The sequence below is a fragment of the Squalius cephalus genome, assembly GCF_949319135.1.
Source record: "Squalius cephalus genome assembly, chromosome: 1".
Lineage (NCBI taxonomy): Eukaryota > Metazoa > Chordata > Actinopteri > Cypriniformes > Leuciscidae > Squalius > Squalius cephalus.
The window spans coordinates 20,306,481-20,330,760 of record NC_137122.1 but is presented as its reverse complement, the minus strand read 5'-3'; the positions used below and the strand labels follow the sequence as shown (position 1 = coordinate 20,330,760).

The 24,280-nt window shown below is 42.1% G+C and overlaps 1 protein-coding gene across 3 annotated transcripts in view; it reads left to right on the top strand.

The window, feature by feature from the left end:
* The first annotated feature begins 3,411 nt into the window (after nucleotides 1-3,411).
* The window catches only part of LOC307164176 (pregnancy zone protein-like), an 88,881-nt gene continuing 68,012 nt past the window's right edge, over nucleotides 3,412-24,280 (top strand). Inside the window, exons 1-34 of one of the 3 annotated variants that reach the window (XM_079880644.1) lie at nucleotides 3,412-3,595; nucleotides 4,493-4,676; nucleotides 4,757-4,913; nucleotides 5,017-5,069; nucleotides 5,205-5,225; nucleotides 5,331-5,496; nucleotides 5,572-5,656; nucleotides 5,727-5,841; nucleotides 5,912-6,032; nucleotides 6,116-6,225; nucleotides 6,298-6,468; nucleotides 6,557-6,781; nucleotides 6,859-7,071; nucleotides 7,150-7,299; nucleotides 7,546-7,695; nucleotides 7,785-7,860; nucleotides 8,060-8,222; nucleotides 8,313-8,538; nucleotides 8,619-8,742; nucleotides 8,811-8,932; nucleotides 9,011-9,062; nucleotides 9,156-9,239; nucleotides 10,252-10,428; nucleotides 10,544-10,619; nucleotides 10,709-10,865; nucleotides 10,952-11,026; nucleotides 11,096-11,258; nucleotides 11,334-11,518; nucleotides 11,587-11,802; nucleotides 11,884-12,005; nucleotides 12,114-12,195; nucleotides 12,286-12,369; nucleotides 12,449-12,554; nucleotides 12,633-12,727. In XM_079880644.1, coding sequence (XP_079736770.1) covers nucleotides 3,516-3,595; nucleotides 4,493-4,676; nucleotides 4,757-4,913; nucleotides 5,017-5,069; nucleotides 5,205-5,225; nucleotides 5,331-5,496; nucleotides 5,572-5,656; nucleotides 5,727-5,841; nucleotides 5,912-6,032; nucleotides 6,116-6,225; nucleotides 6,298-6,468; nucleotides 6,557-6,781; nucleotides 6,859-7,071; nucleotides 7,150-7,299; nucleotides 7,546-7,695; nucleotides 7,785-7,860; nucleotides 8,060-8,222; nucleotides 8,313-8,538; nucleotides 8,619-8,742; nucleotides 8,811-8,932; nucleotides 9,011-9,062; nucleotides 9,156-9,239; nucleotides 10,252-10,428; nucleotides 10,544-10,619; nucleotides 10,709-10,865; nucleotides 10,952-11,026; nucleotides 11,096-11,258; nucleotides 11,334-11,518; nucleotides 11,587-11,802; nucleotides 11,884-12,005; nucleotides 12,114-12,195; nucleotides 12,286-12,369; nucleotides 12,449-12,554; nucleotides 12,633-12,673 — 4,332 coding nt within the window. In that variant the 5' untranslated portion in view covers nucleotides 3,412-3,515 and the 3' untranslated portion in view covers nucleotides 12,674-12,727. Of the gene's footprint in view, nucleotides 3,596-4,492; nucleotides 4,677-4,756; nucleotides 4,914-5,016; nucleotides 5,070-5,204; nucleotides 5,226-5,330; nucleotides 5,497-5,571; nucleotides 5,657-5,726; nucleotides 5,842-5,911; nucleotides 6,033-6,115; nucleotides 6,226-6,297; nucleotides 6,469-6,556; nucleotides 6,782-6,858; nucleotides 7,072-7,149; nucleotides 7,300-7,545; nucleotides 7,696-7,784; nucleotides 7,861-8,059; nucleotides 8,223-8,312; nucleotides 8,539-8,618; nucleotides 8,743-8,810; nucleotides 8,933-9,010; nucleotides 9,063-9,155; nucleotides 9,240-10,251; nucleotides 10,429-10,543; nucleotides 10,620-10,708; nucleotides 10,866-10,951; nucleotides 11,027-11,095; nucleotides 11,259-11,333; nucleotides 11,519-11,586; nucleotides 11,803-11,883; nucleotides 12,006-12,113; nucleotides 12,196-12,285; nucleotides 12,370-12,448; nucleotides 12,555-12,632; nucleotides 12,728-24,280 lie in introns of those variants that run through there. The other 2 variants (XM_079880646.1, XM_079880645.1) reach the window with 2 other exon arrangements.

Genomic DNA, 24,280 nt, shown 5'->3' with positions numbered 1-24,280 from the left:
ACATGGTATAAATAGGCTGAGACTAACAGGGTAATGAGACACATGTGAATGCAATCAGTGAAGATGAGTCCTGGCAGTGCGTTATGGGAAATGTAGTTTGTGAGGGAGTGATAATAGTCTGGTGTGGAGTGCCCTCTGGTGGCTCTCAAGGGCACTCCAGCTGGTGACTGTTACATAGCCCCCCCTCAAAGGAGCTCCTTCCAGACGCTCTAAAACGTCCAGGAGGGAGGTGGAGCGGAGGCGGATCCGGGGGCGGGATGGAGGGCCAGGCCCGTGGAGCGGAAGAGGACCTGGAGACTGCGGCAAGACGGGAGGCCAGGGCAGAGCAGGCAGTGCAGGCGACCAGGGCGGAGACAACCCTTCAGGCGACCAGGGCGGAGACGACCCTTCAGGCGGCCAGGGCGGAGACGACCCTTCAGGGGGCCAGGGAGGAGACGACCCTTCAGGCAGCCAGGGCGGAGGCAGCCAGGGCGGAGACGACCCTTCAGGGGACCAGGGAGGAGACGACCCTTCAGGCAGCCAGGGCGGAGGCGGCCAGGGCGGAGACGACCCTTCAGGTGGCCAGGGAGGAGATGACCCTTCAGGCGGCCAGGGAGGAGACGACCCTTCAGGTGGCCAGGGAGGAGACGACTCTTCAGGCGGCCAGGGAGGAGACGACCCTTCAGGTGGCCAGGGAGGAGACGACCCTTCAGGTGGCCAGGGCAGAGACAACCCTTCAGGTGGCCAGGGAGGAGACGACCCTTCAGGTGGCCAGGGAGGAGACGACCCTTCAGGCGGCCAGGGAGGAGACGACCCTTCAGGTGGCCAGGGCAGAGACAACCCTTCAGGCGACCAGGGCGGAGACGACCGTTCAGGCGGCCAGGGCGGAGACGACCCTTCAGGGGGCCAGGGAGGAGACGACCCTTCAGGCAGCCAGGGCGGAGGCGGCCAGGGCGGAGACGACCCTTCAGGTGGCCAGGGAGGAGACGACCCTTCAGGCGGCCAGGGAGGAGACGACCCTTCAGGTGGCCAGGGAGGAGACGACTCTTCAGGCGGCCAGGGAGGAGACGACCCTTCAGGTGGCCAGGGAGGAGACGACCCTTCAGGTGGCCAGGGAGGAGACGACCCTTCAGGTGGCCAGGGCAGAGACAACCCTTCAGGCGGCCAGGGAGGAGACGACCCTTCAGGTGGCCAGGGAGGAGACGACCCTTCAGGCGGCCAGGGAGGAGACGACCCTTCAGGTGGCCAGGGAGGAGACGACCCTTCAGGTGGCCAGGGCAGAGACGACCCTTCAGGCGGCCAGGGAGGAGACGACCCTTCAGGCGGCCAGGGCAGAGCAGACGGTTCAGGGGGACCAGGCGGACCTGGCAGTTCAGGGCTACAGGGCGGACCAGACAGTTCAGGGCTACAGGGCGGACCAGACAGTTCAGGAGACCATGGCCGCGCGGCCTCCATGGTCCTATCAAAGGACCTCCTGCCCCCCAAAAAAATTTCCTTGGGGGCGGTATGGGGTTAAATTCTTTCTCCTCCTCCTTTCCACCTGGGAAAAGCTATCCCGATATTTACCCTCGGTTTGAAATCACCAGTCACGTTTCCTTTTAAATACATTTTTATTTTTGCTTTTTGGCTATGAGGATTCCTTCTCCTATGGCTCGGCATAAGTATGATCCTGCATTATGAAGTACCGTGCAGTGCAGCCTTTCAGATGTGTCACTGACAAGTCACTGATCTCTTTGTCCGCTTCAGCTGGTTTCAGTCAGCTGGGTCTGAACGAAAACGTGTTTTGGAAATGCGTTGAGGTAGGCTAGTGCTTTTTGTCCCTCTCTGCTATTATAGTTTTTCAAGATGGCGGAATGACATGGAAGCTTCCATGGACTTACCCGTCCCATGTAAATACAAATAAGAAATTATTTGCTTACGAGGACAAGTCAGATCATTGGCAGAGGTAATTTTACACCAATTTACACCTATGAGGACTTTTAAAAAACTACCGTACCTTTAATTTCAGATGTGTAAATTACAAAACAGAATTTTTCAACCGTCTTCAGAAGTCGTGTCTTCCGGGGTCAATGGGTCTCCTGAGAATATTTAATTTCTTTTAAAAACAAACAAAGATGAAGCTAAATGACACTAGTTTCCAGCGTTCCCCCCAAAATCTCATACTCTATACGATTTGTATTACACTTTTTCAAAGGATAATCTTGCTTTAAAGTTTGAAAAGGATCTGTGAATGATCATAATTTGTGTATAATCCTGAGTTTATCCTGATGGTAATGTAAAGAAGTGTTCAACTCCAACAATCTTTTGCAACCTGCTTAGCCAGCAACCCCACTTTTAAAAAATCCCCAGAAATGACATACCCAAACTAAAACAGACACAGTTTATGAACCCTTTGCACTAAAAACACAAGTATGATCTCATTTGAAAGCTGACACTTGGCAGTTTACAGTAAATTTAGAATTAACAATTTTATAAAGTTTAAAAATTCTGTAAAGTTATTTGAAATGTATTTTTATGAAATATCTTCAATTATTAAATAAAGAACATAGATTAATCATATTTCGTTGTAACTGTGTTTAATTGTCTCCAATAACTGCATCTATCCATTATAAAATTGCATCTATTCATCATAAAAGTGCTTCACATGGCTCATGGGGGGCTAATAAAGGCCTTCTGAAGTGAAGCGATGTGTTCATGTAAGAAAAATATCCACATATAAAACTTTATCGTCTTGTGATTGAAATTGAAAAAGGTAACAATGCCTCGCTCGCGGGTCAATTTGACGCTCATTGGAATGAATTGAATGCGAAGATTGCTTCAGTACACATAGAAAAACCTAAAAAAGCTAAAAATTCTAACTAAAAATGCTCAAACTTAACCAAAAATAATTGTATAATGTCTGTATGTGTATCTGAATGCATACTGAAGAGAAACTGACTTTAGGCCCAGCGGAAACTGTTCATTTGCTCCATATAGACCTATAAGTCCATCTAGTGGCAAGAGTCATGAAATGTTATGTTAGATAATTTTTTTCCCCACAGGAGTTCGGCAAAGACACAATCTGTGATTTTATGCATGAAATTGTGAGTTATTTTGAATGTGCAATTACTATTTATTTATTATTTATTGATCAAATCTAGTAAGTTAAAGGTAAGTAAAATAATAAAAATAAAAAAAATAAGAAGAAATGAAATGAAATAAGCTTTTTGAATATATATATATATATATAATTTTAGGGTCATTTTGACCCCCGAGGGAAGGATTTGTTACCAAACGCAAGGGAGAAAACGAATCTGACTGTAGAGCATGTGTTTCAGAGTCAACCCTGTGATTAATTACCGGGGCTCCGCCCTAAATATGTCCAGATTGCCTGAGTGCTAAATCAAGCTGTTCTGAATTATTAAGATCATTTAACGCTGGCATCAGTGCATCTGATATAGAGTTAAGCTGTAGAGCAGTGTGGATCTTAACAGAAGTGCTGCAGGGTTTCTGAAAGAGACTTTTGATTTCTGTTTAGTCTTGGATGATTGCTCTTCATGGCTGTGAGGGAGATTTGTTTTTGGAAAGGGCTCATTTTAGCCCTTTTCCTCTTTGCTGTTGATGGACAGAAAAGGCCGTGAGTACCATGGGCTTTGAAGAGAACAGAAGTAATGTTTATGCTGATGCAGTTTTAAAGATGGCTAAATGAATCCCCAAAGCTTTAACCATTTGTTGAAAGTTCATTGATCATGTTGTACCTTGTGGCCATCTAGTGGTTAAATGATGAATGGTGTTCATTGAGTGTTCATTAACACTTGTAATTATATGTCTTGTTACAAGTCATTATTAAAATGAGTTTCTTGTTCCTCATCCACTTTTTTTTTTTTTTTTTTTTTTTTTAAACCATGGCAGTCCAGTGTTGCTTATGTGTATGTGTTACCACCATGTGTATGTGTTACCAATCCCACATTACAATTTGGTGCTCTAACATACAACCTAGAGCTACAATCTCGATTCAAACATGTCTTATTAAATTAAACATCATTTAAGAAGCCGGTTTATTAAACTTGGCAAACAGAACATAAAATCTGTGTTGGTGCTGCTGAGTCAGAGAGAGCACTAGTACATGGGTATGAAATTGTTGCTTCAAATAATGATTGTTTTGACTGTACACCAGTGGGTGGTGACAGACGAATGTTAAGTATGTCATTGAATCATTCAAGATATTCATTCAGTAATGAAACCCGATAAGTATTTATGAATCATTCTATCAAACTTTTTTTTTTCTATTATTTTATTGAATGCATATTAATGATGTTAGAACTTCTATTAAGTAACATGTTATTTGTTATTTGAACCGTGATTATTTTATCCATAATCATTCAGCTCAAATACTACCCCAACAGGGCTATTTTTGATGCACAGACCTGGCAACCCTGTGGCAGCCACTTTCTGTGGATGTTCAACCAACATGTAAATGTTCTGACCTGATTTCCTGTGGTCCCTGAACCTAAACTTCATGATGTTTACACAGGGTATTCATGGTGACATTCCCTGCAGTGATTGAAACTGGATCTGATGCCAAATTGTGTGCAAGTCTTCTGAAACCCCAAGAGAGTCTCACAATGACAGTTTCTCTGCTTGATGAGGAAAATGGGATGACTCAACTTGTGCAGCAGGTTTCTTCAAAGCCATTTCACCGCTGCTTTTGTTTCCAGGTCTGGTTTTAGATGTTTTTTTTGTTATGTTTTTTTTAAGTTATTTTTTTTCTGGTTTGTTGGTAACAGTTTCTCTACAGGCTCCTCGAGTAGATGGAGAATCTGTGCAGACGATGAAGGTAGAAGTCCAAGGGAAGGTCTTCAGAGCGACTGAAGAGAGGAAAGTCATGTTTAGACATTACCAGCCTTTGACCTTCATCCAAACAGATAAACCCATCTACAATCCAGGACAAACTGGTGAGCTGTGAATGTCCCTTGGTTGAATATTAGAGGTGTGGAAAGTCCTTTATGCTACAAGTTCTGATCGTCTTTATCTGGGCCTTTATTGCTGTTTTTGCAGTGAATTTCAGAGTTGTCACCATGGATGCCAAATTTGTGCCTGTTGATCAGATGGTAAGGCCTGACCATGAACCAATTCCAATTTTATTGCAGCTTATTTTTGTGTACATCTTCTCTTTTCTTCAATGACTTTGCTGCTTACATGTTTATGCTTTTTAAATGCCTAAAATTCCTGTCTTTGTCTTACAGTACAATCTTGTGGTTGTAGAGGTAAGCATTTGCCCCTATGCAAATCTTCGAGCGGAGCCAATGCAGCTTTTTGTATTTTTTGCTTTGTTTGCAGTATTTTTCTGAGCTGTTCATTTGTTTTAATAGGACAATAATAATAACCGAATTGGTCAGTGGACGAACATTTCCTCAACGGGGTGGATATTGCAGCTTTCTCATGAGCTAAACCCAGAGGCTCAGATCGGGATGTACACACTAAAGGCTTTTATCGGTGACCGAACAATCTCCCAGGTTTTTGAAGTGAAAAAATATGGTAAGCTGTTATGAACATTGTGCAATAGTTTAGTGACAGATCTGAGGTCTTACAACGTTTTTATTCCTGGTTTAGTTTTGCCCAAGTTTGACGTGACCGTAAACGCACCACAGACGTACAGCGTTGCAGATGTGGGACTGAAAGTTGAGGCTTGTTCCAAGTGAGTGATGGTTATTTTCTTGTCTTGTGGTTGGTCAGTTCTTGATCTTGTTCCTTGTGACATTTTCTAGATACACATATGGCCAACCTGTCCCTGGTCGAGCCTTGGTGGAAGTGTGCCGTGAGCCTTTTCCATATGCTGTGGTTCCTGATGTGACCCGTTGGTGCTTGAATCAAACCGCAGAGGTGTGAATCCTGACTTGCTGTGGAGGGCTTTCTTCTGCTTGACTTAAATGTGACTTTGTTCTGCTACCAGATGAATAACATTGGCTGCGTCTCCCTTACCATCGATACATCAGTGTTTTTTAACACCAAATTTGAAAATAATATGAAAGATGCGCTTCTTGTAAAAGTGAATGTCACTGAGGAGGGAACAGGTGAGCTATTGGTTGATCCGGACCAATGACATGCATACGGTTGAAGTTGACTTGTTTATTCAGTGCATTTGTTTTTTCCCCAGATGTATTGATGTCAAAATCTGCAACAGTGTCCATTACGTTTGAAGTCGGCAAGGTCACGTTTGTTGACCTCCCGGATTATTTTGAACCTGGATCAACGATTAAAGGAAAGGCAAGTAAAAGTTCACCCTTTGTCGCAGAAGCCTTCACATTTGTTCCCTTTTCTAACCTTGATTCCTAACAGATATCCGTGTCTCGCTTTGATGGGACTCCAGTCGCAAACAAAGCAGTTTATCTCCTGGATAGTAACAGCTGGCCCAACAAACTGCTGCAGAGTCTGACCACAAACCAGAAAGGACTGGCCTCATTCTCCCTCAGCACTGCTAATCTTCCTAAAGCCGCCCTAAATCTGGTGGTACGATTTGCTCTGTGTTTTGTGACATGTAGAATTCTCTAAATCTTTTTTGCTTAGCAAGAAACCCGTTCCATTCGTTGTTCCCCAGGCAAGTGCGACTCCAGCAGTTGTCAGTGGTTACAAATCGCCATACTTCACTACAGAGACAAGGGTTGTTCAGCTTCTCCAACCTGATGCTTCCAGTAACCCATCTAGTGAACTGACTATAGCTAAGCTTGAGCAACCACTCAAATGTGGTGCTGCGTTTCCAGTGACAGTGAAGTATTCTTTTGTTGGAGAGGCTGGTGGCTACAGCGTTGACATCATCTATATGGTGAGTGGATATCAGGGGTTTTTTTTTTATAAACATTGCTCTCGCCTGTTTTTATGCACCTTTTTTGTTTTTGTCAGGTCTTGTCCAGAGGATTGATCGTCCTCCATGGATTTCAGACGGTCAAAGCGAGGGCTTCTAATATCGTCACGAGCGGCTCTGTGTCGTTCCAACTGTTTGTCAGTGTCGATATGGCTCCAGTAGTGCAGATTCTGGTCTACTGCGTTCTGCCCAGTGAGAATGTTGTTGTTGGTAGTGCATCGTTTGAGACGGAAACATGTTTACAAAACCAGGTGTGATTTGTACTAGCATTTACTACCTTCAAGTGGGGAATGATGACGTGTCCTACAGCGTGTTGGTCCTTGTTCCAGGTGTCTCTAAAGTTCTATCCTGCTACGGCTGTTCCTGCTGAGGGAAATGTTCTGACTGTCTCTGCTCAAGCAGGATCTCTGTGTGGCATCAGTGCTGTAGATCAGAGCATCTGGATCTTGGAGCCAGGCAGACGTCTGAGTGCTAAAATGGTATCCATGTGCTGTTGATTTAAATTCTTGTTGATCTTGATTGACATCCTGGTTCATCTTGAGAATTTGAGTAATGCTGATGGACTAATTGGACAAACCTATGCTATTATGTGGCTGTAATGATTATAGCATTTTTACTGTACATTAATGTTTGGCATGTTATGGTCAGTGTATAAATGTTAGGTGTTAATGTATTTAGTTAAACAATTTTCCAGACATGTGACAAACACTGTTTTATGGTCATAGGTGTTTGACTTGCTCCCAGTGCGATCACTCTCAGGTTACCCAAACAGCGTTCAGGATGAACCACAGTGTCAAGGCATTCGACCCCGTCGATCTGTTCGGATAAATCCTCCCTACATTGTTCCTACAAATCAAGCCTACACAACCTTCAAGGTAGAAAACCGTTCATGACCATATAGTTAATGAATAATACAGAGTCATTGACTTTAAATCTGTCTTGATTTGACTTGTTACTATGACAGAGCCTGGGAATGAAGATTGCAACGAACCTCCCTGTACGTGCCCCTCCATGCCCGCTGTATCCTAGATTTCCAGAAAGTAGGTCTATGCAAATGGGGAATTCTTTCAGTGAAAACAATTCTGCATGACTTGCCTTGAGTTAGAGTTTATTCCATGTTCTTTGTGGATCAGCAAATTCTGATGTTTAATCATATTTTTATAAATTAAAAGAGGGGCATTTATGGACCTTGTTTATTGTGCAGACACTAAGAAAGTTAAAAATCGCTTGTCTCTCCAGTGATGATTGGCCGTGCTCGTCCTGTGGCCATGGCTATGGCTGAAAGGGCTCCTGCTGAAATTGCTCCTCCAAAAGAGGAAGTGTCACCTCCAGCACTTTCTGCTTATGTGACTGTCAGGACTTACTTTCCAGAAACATGGCTCTGGCAGCTTGCTCAAGTGGGGTTAGTGAAGCATCTTGTTCCTTCTAAAGCTATTTGAGCACATTTTTACTTCTCCTGTTCCCCTTATTTCTCTCTTCTGCTGTCCTTCAGAGACACTGGATCCACAAAAGTTCCTCTCACTGTTCCTGACACCATCACCACATGGGAGACGGAGGCGTTCTGCCTGTCCTCAAAAGGTTTTGGTCTGGCTCCTCCTGCTCTGCTGACGGTCTTCCAGCCCTTCTTCCTGGAGCTCTCCCTGCCGTACTCCATCGTCCGTGGGGAGTCTTTTGAGCTGAAGGCCACGGTCTTCAGCTATCTGTCCAAGTGCATCATGGTCTGTCATGGTTTCTTTAATATAATGGATCTTTATATTTATATAGAGGGTCATGTGTCTTTGCTCCATTTCATTGGCAGGTTAAAGTAACACCAGCTTCATCCACGGCCTTCACTCTTAAACCATATACTGATCTGTATTCATCCTGTCTTTGTGCCAATGGGAGAAGAACCTTCAAATGGGTTCTCTCAGCTTCTGTTCTAGGTCAGTTTTGGGCTGCCTCTCTCTAAATTAGACAGGAAGTGAGCAACACCTAACACTTGTCACTGCAGGAAAAGTCAATGTGACTGTTAATGCTTCAGCTGAAGCATCCCGGTCTCGATGTGGCACTGAAGTTGTGACTGTGCCTACAAGAGGACGCATTGATGTAGTCACTCGAAGTCTACTTGTCCTGGTTAGTGTTAACCAGCCTACTGGAGTTTGATCATGGAAATCATGCTGCTACTGATGTGGTGTTTTATTGCTTTTATAGCCTGAAGGAGTTGAAAGGACAAACACCCAGAGTTGGTTACTGTGTCCAAAGGGTTTGTTAGCACTCAATGATTCCCCAAAACATTCTCCCTGTACAGCCAAACATTAGCCAAGTGCTAAATACTGATCCCTTCTCTTGTCTGCAGGAAACATTCTTTCTGAAGACGTGACTCTGACATTTCCAAAAAATGTGGTTCAAGGATCAGCCAGATGCTCTGTTTCAGTCCTTGGTAAAACATTTCATTGAGTAGAAACTAGGGATGTCAATTTTCACAAATTCCCATGATCGATCGTCATTTAAATTAACGATCAATTAATCGATTAATCGTTAGCCGTAATACTGCGATACGCGTCTACTGCAGTGACTATGGCCAACAGCATGCCTGTCTGCAAATGTTGCTCAAAACGCTATGTTCCTCACCAAATCAATGAGAATGGTTTTAAATATAAATAAAGGGCTAGTAGGATTGTAAAATGTTTCGATGTGATTGATAATTAAATTAATTATTTAATAATCAAATATAATTAACTACTAATACAACGTGTCACCAACGCCGCCTCGGATGCGCTTATAATGTGACTGTTGTGGATGCGCTCTTCCTGGAACAACTGCACGCGCTGAATGAATCTGCTACCGTTAAACTGGAGCACTTTGCTAGCACATTATTTATCTAAAAGAAACGCATCCTATATGAGATTAATCAGATATATTCAAAATAAACACGGCAACTAAACCCAAATAATTCACGTTTTATTACAGTATTGTTCTCTTTATAATGTTATGTAATATTACAGTCCCAATAGTCATTATTAGTCGTGCACTGCCGTTTGAGCTGCGCGCGCTGAAGCTGACGCTTTACTACAGAGGTAATTCTTAACCAAACGCATCCAATGTGAGATAAATCAGATATAGATAGGCATACACAAAATAAACAGTATTACAACTTACATTTGCACAAAACAAAAGGCTGCGAATACACACGCAAACTTATAGTCATGATGAAGGTGTAAAATGGTCCCAAACATAACTCCGGCGCGCTCGCTTTACATGTTTCGCGGTTGAGCAGCGTGCACGCGCATGAAGACCTGCTTAATCGATGATCGATAAGTTGTATCGATTAAATGTATTGTCGACAATTAATCGATCGTCGATTAATCGTTGACATCCCTAGTAGAAACTGACAGGTAATGTTTAGCAGAATAACTGTTTCTGATGTGGGTTTAATACTTGACCTCTTGTAGGGGACATAATGGGTCGTGCGCTGAAGAATCTGGATAGGTTATTACAGATGCCGTATGGCTGTGGAGAACAGAATATGATTGTTCTTGCTCCCAATATTTACATCCTACTGTACCTGGAAGTCACGGGGCAACTCACCGCAGCCATCCGAGAGACCGCCACAGGCTTCCTTAAGAGCGGTATGGATGACCAAATCCACTTTATATTTGTAGGAGACTAAATTCCAAGGAGGTTTAGTCCTTCTCTTCAGACTAACTCCCTGACCAATTTACATGTTGCTTTTGCCCCAATCAGGATACCAAAGACAACTGAACTACAGACATAATGATGGTTCATACAGTACATTTGGTTATGATGAATCAAATACATGGTGAGTTTTTCTCTGTTCTACTGTTGTGTGTAATCTGTCGTGGCACCAGCAGTTTGTAAGTTCAGTTTGTCAACCTTTTTCACAACCAGGTTGACCGCCTTTGTCATGAGGTCTTTTGGTCTAGCGAGGCAATTTGTCTTCATTGATCCACATGTCCTGCAGAGTGCAAAGGATTGGTTGATCAGCACGCAGGGTTCAGACGGCTGTTTCATGCAGCAGGGAACTCTGCACCACATCGACATGAAGGTGCAATACATGTTTCTTAAATAATGCCTTAACCAATTGTCTTGAGATGAGGCAGTTCTTCTAAATCAAATGTGGTGGTGTTTTAGGGTGGTGTTGGTGACGAGGTGACCATGACTGCCTACATTGTTGCATCACTGCTCGAACTCGGCGTCCCCACAACGGTAAACGCATCTCCAGTAGTTCTGTGAGCTCCTTGCAGATGATTTTTCTGATATTTGTTTTGATTTCAGGATCCCGTCATTACCAATGCTCTGTCATGCTTGAGGCCTGTCGTTGGGAACCTGGGAAACACTTATGCCACGGCTCTGCTGGCCTACACCTTCAGTCTGGCTGGAGAGACCACCACTCGATCACAGCTTTTAGCTTGCTTGAAAAACCATGGCATTTCTGATGGTGAGATTTACCAGTCTCTTGATTTGTTCATAAGGGTCTTTGTCATCAACTTTCTCCCTTCCATCTCATCCTAAGGCACTAAGGTCCATTGGTCTCAGACGACATCTGGTGATACTCTGGCGGTGGAGATCAGCTCTTATGTGCTGCTCGCGGTTCTCTCTGTTCAGCCTCTCACGACAGCTAATCTGGGTTATGCTAACCGCATTGTCAACTGGCTTGTGACCCAGCAGAATCCCTATGGAGGGTTTTCCTCCACCCAGGTGCCTCTGACTACCAAACATGAGTGCAATCATTTATGAGGAGTTTTTAATCTGGTGCTTGTTTTTAGGACACTGTGGTGGCTCTTCATGCCCTGTCGGTGTACGCTGCTCAAGTGTTCAGCTTGGACGACTCCAGCACTGTTACCGTACAGTCCTCAGTAGTAGACTCTTATAGCTTCAAAGTGAATCGGGACAACAGGCTGCTGTATCAGGAGAAGCCGCTGAAGAACATTCCCGACAAATATAGTGTTAAAGCGTCAGGATCCACTTGTGTGTCTGTGCAGGTCTGTATATTCACTCCCTCAGCTTCTGTTGTGCACATCCAAATCTTACTGTGCTTTGTTTGCTCTGCACTCATACTGTAGGTTGCGTGTTTCTACAACATCCCAACACCCGTTAAAGCCGCCAAAACGCTGAGTGTTGAAGCGCAGGTGACTGGAGACTGCCAACCGCTTGGAACCGATCTCATGTTGAACTTCACTGTGACGTAAGAACCTTTCACTTTGTGTCCTGAAATCAGCTAATGTTTATGACTAACAAAGATGTTCTTGATCCTGTTGACTAAACTTCTTATTTCCCCATCACCCTCATTCAGATACAATGGTGTAAAAGCAAGCACTAACATGGTTATTGTGGACATTAAGCTCCTGTCAGGCTTCACGGCAGATACGTCACTGGTTTGTATGCGTTCAAGATGATTTAGAAAGTCCAAAGATGCTTGAAGCTCCTTCAGTTGTAATTTTATATGTAAATGGTCTTTTCCTCAGCTCGGTTCTTCACCCCAATCATTCGCTCCGCTTGTGGAGCGGGTTGATTCTGAAGATGATCATGTCTTAGTGTATCTGAAAGAGGTGAGACTCACCATGAGCACATTACTACATGCCATCTCATGTTCTTTGTATGTGCTGCTGTTCATCCTTTGTTTTGCAGGTTCCCAAAGATGTCCCCATGAGTTACACTCTGCTGCTGAAACAGGTTCTTAAAGTGAATAATCTCAAGCCAGCAGTCATAAATGTTTATGACTACTATCAGACAAGTAAGCTTTCATCCTAATCATGCTTTGCCCTGGCTGAATCGTTAAATTATCCAGTTAATTTTCATGTTCCTCTCTCAGGTGATTCATTTGAGGCAGCCTACACATCTCCCTGTCCATGATTTGATTCAGTACTGGCTGTATGACATGTGACTTAAATAAAACTGCTTTTATACAATAGTTATCTTTGCCTCCTTTTGTTGCTGATCTGTGATGTTTGTTTGAAGCAGGAACTTGTTCATGAGTTATTTGTCATGTGACTTCAAATCCTTACAAGTCTGAAGTGTTCACTCAGGCAGTGACGGTTAAATTGTTTTTGGACTTGTTTGACTTTAGACTGCAATTAAGTGCTCTTCTCCTTACCAATCATGGTAATGGACAATTTTTCTATAAAATGATTCAGTTATAGACTATCCAGTAAAAAAACAGCAATAACAATTGCAGAATAATTTGAGTCATTATTCTATGCGCCTCAGTGAAGCAGTTTTAATTTAAATTTGTTTCATGTGTGTAATCTTTGTCATGGAACATTATGTCCTATCCTCGACTACCACATTAAGCTTCCCTTTTCAAATACCCTCCACGTCCAGCTTCTTGCTCACTTTACTCGTGCTCATTCGCTCTTACTTGTTTTCACTACAAGTGCCTTGTTTCTATTTTTATTCAAAATGAGATGTTAGCAATATGGAGTGCCAAACACTCGTAATTTCGACTTCATTCACTGGCGGCCAGAGGGTGCCCTTTTAGGAAATCCCTTTTATGGTTTATGATATGTATAAAGCAATCAGAACCGCGTGTGGGCAGAGTCTTGCAACAAGTGCACAGCACCAGAGAGTAATCATGATGCCAATTGCAAAAAAAGGATCAGTAGGCTACAGAATCAAATTCACATATTACACCATTTAAACATTATTCAAATACATAGGCTAAGGAGTTAGGCTACTAAAACAATAACACTTGTTTATTAACATTTTGAAGTGTTCTGGTTTCAATTTTTCATTTCAAGATCTGAGGTGAGTTATTGTTGCTTTTATAGCTAGAAAGCTGGTTGCACTAAATATTCAGTCACATTACAAGCTTTTAATATCAAAGCACATAAACAAACTCAGATAATCATTGCCACAATTTGTGTGTTCCAGCGTGACGTTGCAGAAAAATAGAAATTGTTTCTAAAAAAGAACTGTTGCCGTCGTGGCTGGTCAAGACAAACTCTTAAAGGGGTCATATAATGTCATTTTTGTACAAGCTAATATGATTCTTTAGGGTCTAAATTAAAAGTTTGTAATATACTTTAATTAAAAATTCTCATTAGTATTGTAAGAAAACACTCATTTTACCTGGTCAAAAACAGCTCTGTTTTCAGCACCCCCCCCCCCCCCCCCCCCCCCCTCTGTTCTGTACGGACACAGTTTCTAACACAATAACCATAACGCGTTATTTATTATAAACATGGGATTATGAATTATATTGAGAACGTCATACATAGAAAACATGCCGTAATGTACCCTGAGTGTAAAAATAGCCGCATTCATTGTGAAGCGTGCAGCAAGCGATTTGCAAAGATTAATATAAAGATTAATAAAACGTTTCACTCACTTCTTCTGGAGGTGCAGCAGGAACACGAATATTTGGTAGTTCCGATCCTTTTTTCAGGAGCAGCTTCTTAGTAAAATCAGCTTAATACTGACCCTCGTTTGTAAAGCAGCCTGGTGATATGATTCGCGCAAACATGAAAGCATTGACGTTCATCATGGGGAATTCCCTTCGAAAACAAACTCAGCCACTGCGTCTTCAGCGGTTCGGATTTAGGAACATCAAAATGACTGTTGTGTTCGTTATTACACCCAAGAACAGCACAATCACTTAGACGCCATTCTACTTTTTTTTTTTTTTTTTTTTTTTTCATTTCAGTTTAGGTTCCGGTTTGAGTGCACGCTGGCGCGCCTAGTTGCCGCTACTCACCGGTGAATTTTTAATGTTTTAATGTTTTGATTTTAATCTTTTGATTGTCTACTTGCATTACTGCATTACTTGCTCTACCGTGAGAGAACACGTACTTTCCTCTGGCTTCTACTCTGCTCTGCTTCTGTAACTGCTTGCTACTATGCGGACCAACGCTATTCACGTTTGGTCTGCACTCATCTGGACTCTATCAATAGTCCTCCACCAACCTGTTGCTGGTCTGCACCAGTACACAGCCGCCGAGCTCCTCTGGATCCGCCACCTACCTGGATCTCGACCGGCTTCACTACACCTCGATTCGGACATCGCTCATCTTTTCCGCCGGAGATACATCCACCGCGGGTCACGCAGGAACTTTCATTACGAAAACTCCACTGCAATTAAATCCTTGTGGTCCACCTCTCGCCGTCGTCCTCACAGGAATTCCAGCCGGGCAGCTGATCAATCCTTGTTGGCCAGCCTAGCCAGGTTGGCTAACACCACTAATGGATGTGGCAACACTACCGTCAACTTTGGTTTCCTCAATATCCGCTCTCTCACTGGAAAGGGTCATTTCATCCACGATCTTATCAAAGATCGTGACCTTGACTTCATGTGCTTATCTGAAACTTGGCAACAGCCAAATGACTTCTCCCAAGTTAATGACGCTACTCCTCCGGGGTTTGTTTACCTCTGCAAACCACGTGGTTCTCGCGGAGGAGGTCTCGCGATAATTCATCGCGAGAAGTGGAAAGTCTTGCCGGTGTCTGTTCCTGATTTTAATTCATTTGAATATTTGGTTTTTAAATTACACGGACCAACCCCAACGATCATCACATCAGTTTATCGTCCCCCTAAGCCACACAAGGACTTTCTGCTTGAACTTTCAACATTACTCACTCACCTATCTACACTCTCATCAAATGTAATAGTGCTTGGGGACTTTAACATACATATGGACAATAGCAATCTTCTTCTCACCAAAGACTTTTCATCCTGTCTGGACAGCTTTGGATTTAATCAATACATCAACTGTGCAACTCATTCCAAAGGCCACTGCCTGGATTTATTGTGCTGCTCTGGACTTACCCCTCTTAACTGTGCAGTTGATGATCTCCTTATCACCAATCACTTCTTCATTTCCTTCAGTGTTACACTTCAGCTCTCCTCAACCAAACCAACCCGGCTTATCTCCTTTAGGAATATTAAGGACATTAACCCTGATACCCTCTTCTCCTGTATTGATAATATTAACCTACTGGACAATAACTCTCTACCTGATGACCTGGTTGTTCACTATAATGATCAATTAGCTCTCATCCTAAACTCCCTTGCTCCAGTTAAAACTCGTTCTGTCTCTTTCACTCAGTCTGCTCCCTGGTTCACCCCTCAACTCCGGACTTTGAAAACTAAATCCAGACTGCTTGAGCGCCTCTTCAGAAAGACTGGTCTCACTATCCATAAAGAAATGTATAAAGCTCATATGTCTCACTATAAGGACTCAATCGTACAAACCAAATCACATTACTACTCCGGTCTAATCAACTCCAATAGAGGCAACGCTAAGTCACTGTACTCTATACTCAATAAGATTCACCAGCCACCTGACTCCCTTCCTTCACACATGTACTCCACTGCCACCTGTAATGCCCTCCTGATATTTTTTAATGATAAGATTCATAACATTCATCGTCACATTGATCCAAACATCCTTCCCACCTCCTTATATGATCCTCCCCAACCATCACAATTATTATCCATCTTCCAACTTCCCAGTCCCTCTGAAATTGCAGAAACAATCCGTAAGTCAAAGCCTTCTACCTGTCAGTTAGACCCCTTTCCCACTAATCTGGTTAAATCTTGCCTCCCCTCTCTGCTCCCCCTTATCTCCATCATCATACATGCATCTCTTACCACCGGTATTGTTCCTTTCCTCTTCAAAACTGCTGCAGTCACTCCAATACTTAAAAAGCCTGGTTCAGATCCAAACATTTTTAATAATTTTCGTCCCATTTCTAATCTACCCTTCATCTCCAAAATTTTAGAAAAAATAGTTGCTGCCCAGCTCCACATTCACCTCACTCACAACTCCCTCTATGAACCCTTCCAGTCTGGTTTCCGTCCACTCCATAGCACAGAAACAGCTCTCCTCAAAATAACAAATGATCTTCTCATTGCAGCTGATTCTGGTTTATTATCCATCCTGGTTCTCCTTGATCTGAGTGCGGCCTTTGATACAATTTCTCATTCCATCCTCCTCCATAGGTTATCCTCCATCGGGATTGTTAATACCCCTTTTCATTGGTTTCAGTCATACCTATCAGGCCGCACTCAGTTCATCACTATCAAATCCTTCCGTTCCCAGCCGTCTCCAGTCATCTCAGGAGTGCCCCAGGGCTCTGTCCTGGGGCCCCTCCTCTTCATCACATACATCCTTCCCCTTGGCAATATTTTCCGCAAATTTAACATTCAATTTCACTGTTTCGCGGATGACACCCAGCTTTACCTTTCCAGCAAACCAAACTCCACACTTCCTCCATCCTCCCTCACTACCTGCCTACAAGAAATAAAATCTTGGTTCAGTTCAAATTTCCTAAAATTAAACACAGATAAAACAGAACTTCTTGTCATCGGCACCAAAAACACCCTCTCTAAATTTGACAGTTTTTCTCTCCTCATTGATGATACCTCAGTTTCCCCCTCCCCTCAGGTAAAGAGTCTGGGTGTCGTCCTCGACAGTACACTATCTTTTCAATCCCACATCAACAGCATCACACGGTCAGCTTATTTCCATCTCCGTAATATCAACCGTCTCTGCCCCTCCCTTACCATTTACTCTGCTTCCATCCTTGTTCACAGCTTGGTTACATCGCGCATTGACTACTGTAATTCTCTCCTTTTTGGTCTCCCTCACAAAACCCTTCGTAAGCTCCAGTTGGTTCAGAATTCAGCAGCACGTGTCATAATCAAAACTCCCTTTTCGCACCACATCTCGCCTATTCTTCAACAACTACACTGGCTACCAGTTCAATACAGAATTGAGTTCAAAATTCTCCTGCTCACTTATAAGGCCATCCATAACCTCGCCCCTCCTTACATGTCAGATCTCCTCCATGTTGTTACTCCGTCCCGCTCTCTCAGATCCTCCTCCTCTATCCATCTCTCTGTTCCCTCTGTCCGCCTCAGTACCATGGGGAGCAGAGCCTTCTGCTGCTCTGCACCCAAACTCTGGAACTCTCTTCCGCCTCATATCAGGAACATTAACTCGCTCACAGAATTCAAATCCATACTCAAAACTCACCTGTTCAAAATATCTCACTCATTGTGAAACACACATTGTCCTGTTTACTTGTATTTGTGCCATGTTTTATTTTTATTTTTTATTTATTTGCTTGTTTTTCTTATATTCTTGTGTTTTTATTTTGTACAGCGACCTTGAGTGTCCAGAAAGGCGCTTTTAAATAAAATGCATTATTATTATTATTATTACTCCGTGCTCCAGCTATCAGCGATGAACGCGCCGGTTGGCGCGGGCTATGATTGACAGCTCGCTCACGAGGGCGCGAGGGCGGGTCTGTGTTGAAACGCTGCTGTCAATCAACCATTGTGGGAGGGACGTCGATTTTGTGACGTCACAAAATCGAACAGCTTGATTCAGGAGAGGGGGAAACGTATAAGGAGATTTAAAAAAAAAACACTGGATGGATTTGTATCATTTTATGGTGGTTGTGTACAGGCACTTCCAACACACATTTCAGTACAATCAACTTGTAAAAGTGCATGTACCATTATATGACCCCTTTAACATGGAAAAGATACCTTTTTATCGCACGTCACGTTAGGACACGGTGTTAGTCAACGAGGTTTAGTCGACCAATTTTATTAGTCGTAGAAAAACTCAGTGGTGAAATCGCAGGCTCTAATGGACAGATCGTTAACTGCAAAAAAATAAAAATATTTACAGATAATTTATCAACCTCAAATATGGCTTATCACTTGAAACATGTCAGTATCTATAGAAAATCTTAAATTTTACATTTAAATTAACATTCCAATAGAAAATAAATAAATATTCTCAGATTAAGTAATCTGTATGAAATGTGTAGGCTAAAAGGCGTGTCCATTAGCTACTGCGGAGATTACAGCAGTTGCTAATGCTACATCATTGACTTGATCTTTGTGGACAAAAACACAAAACATTACCAATAAATTATTAAAATGTTTAGACAGTGTTTTTTTTTTTTTGTTTTTTTTTCATGACGCATTCACAATCATTTCGTTTGCCGGTGTGCTGTGGCAAACTTTATGTTTGTGTGCTGATTAGGCTATATGTATTTTATAAAGGCGCATTATTATGATTTATGGCTTAACCCTCTACTGCATGGTGTTGACATGGCAACATACTGTTCGTTTCCTTGCCATTGTCTCATTAAAGGAGAACTCCGGTCGATTTTAACATTGAGCTAATTTTTTTGTACATTTGGAGTGCTGTCAGTACAGAGAACAACGACAAAAATCGATGTTGCCTACACCGTGTTATCCTCTTTTTAAAATTATGTTTATTCAGCCAGCGCACATACCTGTATTTACATCCTGTTTTCGGTCGAAGTCCACAGTAGTCGATTGTCGAGTTCACGCGCATAGGTTTAGTATGACAGCACTCCAAATGTACAAAAAAATGAGCTCAATGTTAAAATTGACCGGAGTTCTCCTTTAAGAATGGAATGGAATGACACATTTAGTTTAGCCAAGGATGTGCTTTGGTTAGGTCACATGACATGCAGTTTTTTTCTGTGGACTTCTGCCGTATCTTGGCAGTACTTTCTGAAAACAAACTAAAACATCAGTAACAGACAAGGACCAGCCCATAGATCACATAAACAAAACAATCATAAACATCACCTCAGGTAAGTTATAATGACATTCACCACTCAAAGTTTTTATGAAATTAGTTTATGGTAAATGGATCAAATGTCTGTGTTGCCAAGTGGCAACACTGCAGTTGTGGAATATTATTGCAATAGTTTAGCTAGCTACACTGAACAAAATTATAAACGCAACACTTTTGTTTTTACGTCCAAGACCTGAGACCTTTACTTTGTGCACAATAGGCCTATTTTTCTCAAATAGTGTTCACAAATCTGTCTAAATCTGTGTTAGTGAGCACTTCTCCTTTGCCGAGATAATCCATCTAACTCACAGGTGTGGCATATCAAGATACTGATTAGACAGTATCTTCACCTCCAAGATCGTCTGAGACAGCCACCCGGACAGCTGCTGCAACAATCCCTTTACATAACCAAATAATTTCTGCACAAACTGTCAGAAACCGTCTCAGGGAAGCTCATCTGCATGCTCGTCGTCCTCATCGGGGTCTCAACCTGACTGCAGTTTGTCGTCGTATCTGACTTGATTGGGCAAATGCTCACATTCGATGGCGTTCGGCACTTTGGAGAGGTTTTTTTTCACGGATGAAATCCCGGTTTTCACTGTAGAGGGCAGATGGCAGACAGCATGTATGCCGTTGTGTGGGTGAGTGCTGATTTTTAACACCCATGGTGGCGGTGGGGTTATGGTATGGGCAGGTGTATGTTATGGATAGCCTAAGGCATACCTGTGCAATAATCATACTGTCTAATAAGCATCTTGATATGCCACACCTGTGAGGTGGATGGATTATCTCAGCAAAGGAGAAGTGCTCACTAACACAGATTTAGACAGATTTGTGAACAATATTTGAGAAACAGGCCTTTTGTGTACATAGAAAAAGTATTTGATCTTTAAGTTCATCTCATAAAAAATGGGGGCAAAAACAAGTGTTTAAAATTAAGCTGTAACAACAACATTAATGCTAGTGATATAATGTTGATTAGTCATATGTTTTAAGGACTGCCAAGGCATTTGTAATATGGAAAACCATGCATAATTTAAATGGAATTGTTTTAAAAATTTCCACTATTGTAAGTTGTTGCCGTATTCAGATGACGCATTCATTGAGTTTGACACTAAGCTAAGCAAACATACTTACTATCTTACAGCTATCCCTGTTGCCAAGAGCAATTGTTTTATCAATAATTTGAAAGGTAATTTCACATAAGATCATTTGAATATATATATATATATTTTTTTTTAAGTAGGGCCAAAGCAAAGAACGGTAAGTGAGAGGTCTGATCAAAGAAATGTGGGATTAAAATAGTTTGAATAAAAATATGCCAGTAAAACAAAGTAGGATATGGGTTAACATGTTAAATAAAACTCTATTTTCTTTTGTTCTACTGAAAATATGCTGGGAGCCCACTGTTTCTATATAAACAAGCTTCACTTTTACGTCCATCTTATTGACAAATTATGTGATCTTATTTCACCATTGTTGCTCTTGTTGAGGTTATTTCTGCTTTGTACAAAGTTTGCTTCATACATTTAGTTTAACTGCGTCGCTAAGCTGAGAGTGTTAAAAATAGGCGCTGACATCTCTGCCATGATGGAAATAAAGCAAGCTCTGCAACAAAAGTATCCAAAAGTGTTCAGTGGGGTTGGCAATTTAAACACCAACCAAGTTCTCACACATAGACCCAAGTGTGAACCCAGTAGCGCAGCCGCCTCTGATGCATTCCGTTTAAGCTCAAACAGCAACATTATACAGTAACTAAAGTTAGAAAAGTGAAATCATAATCATCCACCCCTTTAAGTAGCTGTAGAGGCATAGGCCTGTGTGTTTGCATATTTAATAAATATGATGGAATATAGTTAACTTTTTGTTAATGTCTTCAATGAAAAATGAAAATGTTGAGATAATTATGAATAAAAGAAGAAAACAATGTCAATAATAATGAGCTATTAAGTGATGTAGTGATTTTATATCCAAGAAGTATGTCGTGTATAAGTATTACTAGGGTTGTTTCAAGTATCAGTCACTAGAGGGCGCTCGTAAAGTGGGGCAGTGGGAAAATCTTCAGTAAAGAAGTGAGAGTTCACATAGTAGAAACCTAAAAGCGTGTGTTTGTTTAATTAAGTCAGAGATGTAACACTACCTCCTCAAGATGATTTAATACATTGAGGAGTCTTTCCTCATGCTCCTCCAATATAGCACCAAACACAATGAGTTCATCAAGATATAGGCAATCAGATTCCTTGACAATGCTGGTGCTGTTGTGTGTGGCTTGCTGTTGGATGTTGTCTAGTCCCTAGTTTGTTTGCTTTTCTCTGTTGTTATTCATATATGACAAATCAACTCTTAAGTTTACAACCTAGTGCAAACAATCTGCTGTATCAAGCATGAAATGGCTCATATTATTCATCTCCTTTTCTGATGTCGATACCTGGCTACCTGTGCTGCCCATCTAAAGCAAACACTGATCTCCATGATGGTGACCTAAAACAAAACATTTTCAATAAGACATCTACAGCTAAACCTCTGTTAATTCTCAATAAGAACTTCTATAGACATGACAGAAATAGTCAGTCTGGTTAGTAATAATTGAATGCTGGTAATGCTGTTAATTCGTGGAGTTTTTTTAATCAGATCTTGAGAGAGTTAATGTCTTTTATCTTCAGTTCATCTAAGGTTGTGGCTAAAGCAAGTTGTAGTTTGTGGTGTTATTTCTATTTCTTTCAGTGCTTGTTCACAGCAGTTGTTTGGATGATTGAAATAATGTTCCAGGAACATCATACTAACCTTTAAATAACATTCTACTAACATTCAGGAAACATTTTTATGTTCTTGGAATGTTACAAATCCACATTCCTAGAATGTTTCATTTGAAACCAAAATTAAATTGAAAGACTTTTGAGGAACATTATACCTTTTAAAAAACGTTCCTCTAACATCAAGAAAACTAGACGTTCCCATAAACAACTCTGAATATTTGGAGAATGTTCCTATAACAAAAGTCTGTTATCTGGGATTTTCCCTCTGCCCATATGCGGCAAAGAATGACGGTCCTGGAGTAGATTAAAGACAAGGGCCACACGTGGGCTATAACTGGCCAGAGTCTCAGCCAATTACTAACCCATAACTGGCCCTGCATTTTGGCCTGAATAGGTTTTAGTGTTGGTACCAATTCTCAGCCTTAAGTGAACCAGAAAATCCAAAACTGAACCACACTTGAGCCTTATCAATCAACCATAAAAAATGTGCAAAAAAACCCACTTAATTTCCATTAAACTTTTTACAGAAAAACACTGTTATTTTACAAGTATATCCTAAGGCCACATTTACACATAGCCAGGTATATAGAGAAACAAATACCCCCCCCCCCCCCCCCCCCCCCCTCTGTTTTCAATAATAGCATGTGCACACAACATCGTTTTCAAAAAAGTTGTCATTTACATCAACCCGCATAAATACGCCATCGAGCGCCATCATAACTATGCCAAACCTATGGGTGGCAGTGTAGGGAGAAGGATAAAGCCATGCAAGCCAATCAGAATCCTTAGAATCAACAACAACGAATAACACGAGTGACTTCCTAGGGCGCTCTGATGACGTTAAGCATTTTCTGGCGCATAATGTGACGTTTGAGAACCTAAAACCCAGTTTCTCCCAGTTGACTAACCGGCGTTATCAGAAATCTCCACTTTGGGCGGAGTTTTTAGAAATAATCATTATCTGTGATAAAAAACAGGGTTTTCGTGTAAATGAGAGGCCAAACCGCAGGGAAATATCTGCGTCTTCCCTTCATGTAAACGGGGCCTGAATCATCTACATGCATGAATTAATGTAACTATATGCCACTGCATCAGCAACTACACAGTTACTGCCTCTTAAATAAAGCAACATGCAACATAACACCAATGTTATAGACAAACCAATGTTCCCTTTCGAAAGGGAATCTGAAGCAACCGTATCGGAATCTGGCATCTGAAGCAACCGTCAAATCATGGCAATCGTATTGGCCAGTGACAGCCTATGACATCATACTAGTGCGACCAGAAAGTATACAGTATAAGGGGCGCTTAGATAACAAGTCATCCTCTTTTTGTCTTCAGGGACTGTTTGTGTTTGAAGCGATCTGTCGATCAGGTAAAAGAATGTATGAGAAACACTTTCTCAGTGTGCCGACCCATATCTAAGGTTTCGGACACCCAGAAACACGCTCTCATTTGTCCATCTTCTCGAGGGAAGAGGCACAAGCATCTGTACCTAGGGGCTCAGGTCCCTCTCCCGCCAAGGCGGAGAGAAGATATAGGTCCTGAGGGTCACAGATGGAGCTGGCGGAAGAGTTTGAGAGAGGAGTGAATTTCTCGCGAGCTTCCACCACCGACGAGAGCGCTCTGCTGGGCTAGGATGCATCTTCCAATGCATTCTCTGGATCAGTGGACAGCACCATGCCAGGAAGAGCAGGAGATGGTGGTCGAGGACGAACAAGACAAGTCATCTGACCCCTCGCGACCTTCCTGCCTTCTGTATGTAGAGCAGTTAGGGGTTATGGAGCCTGCTTCAGCTGTCTTGGGAGCTCGCTAGGGAAGAGATCGCTAATCAAAGCTACACCTCCCTCTTTTCCTTTTAGACGAGGCTTGTTTTTACAACAGTAATATTTGGGGGGTGGAATCATTTAAGGTAATGCCAGAATTAACTAAATATACCAGAATATACCATTCATTTTTCCCATTGATGTCTTGTTTTTTTTACTCCTTTCATTTTCTGTACTATTTATCTTAGTACTATATATGTTGTGGAAATACTGCAATGCCGACAATGACTGTAAATGACTTGTTTCTGTAGGCTTTCAGCGGTAGGTGGGGATAAATGAATGTCTTTTATGTTATTAGCGAGTCATTGAGTTGAC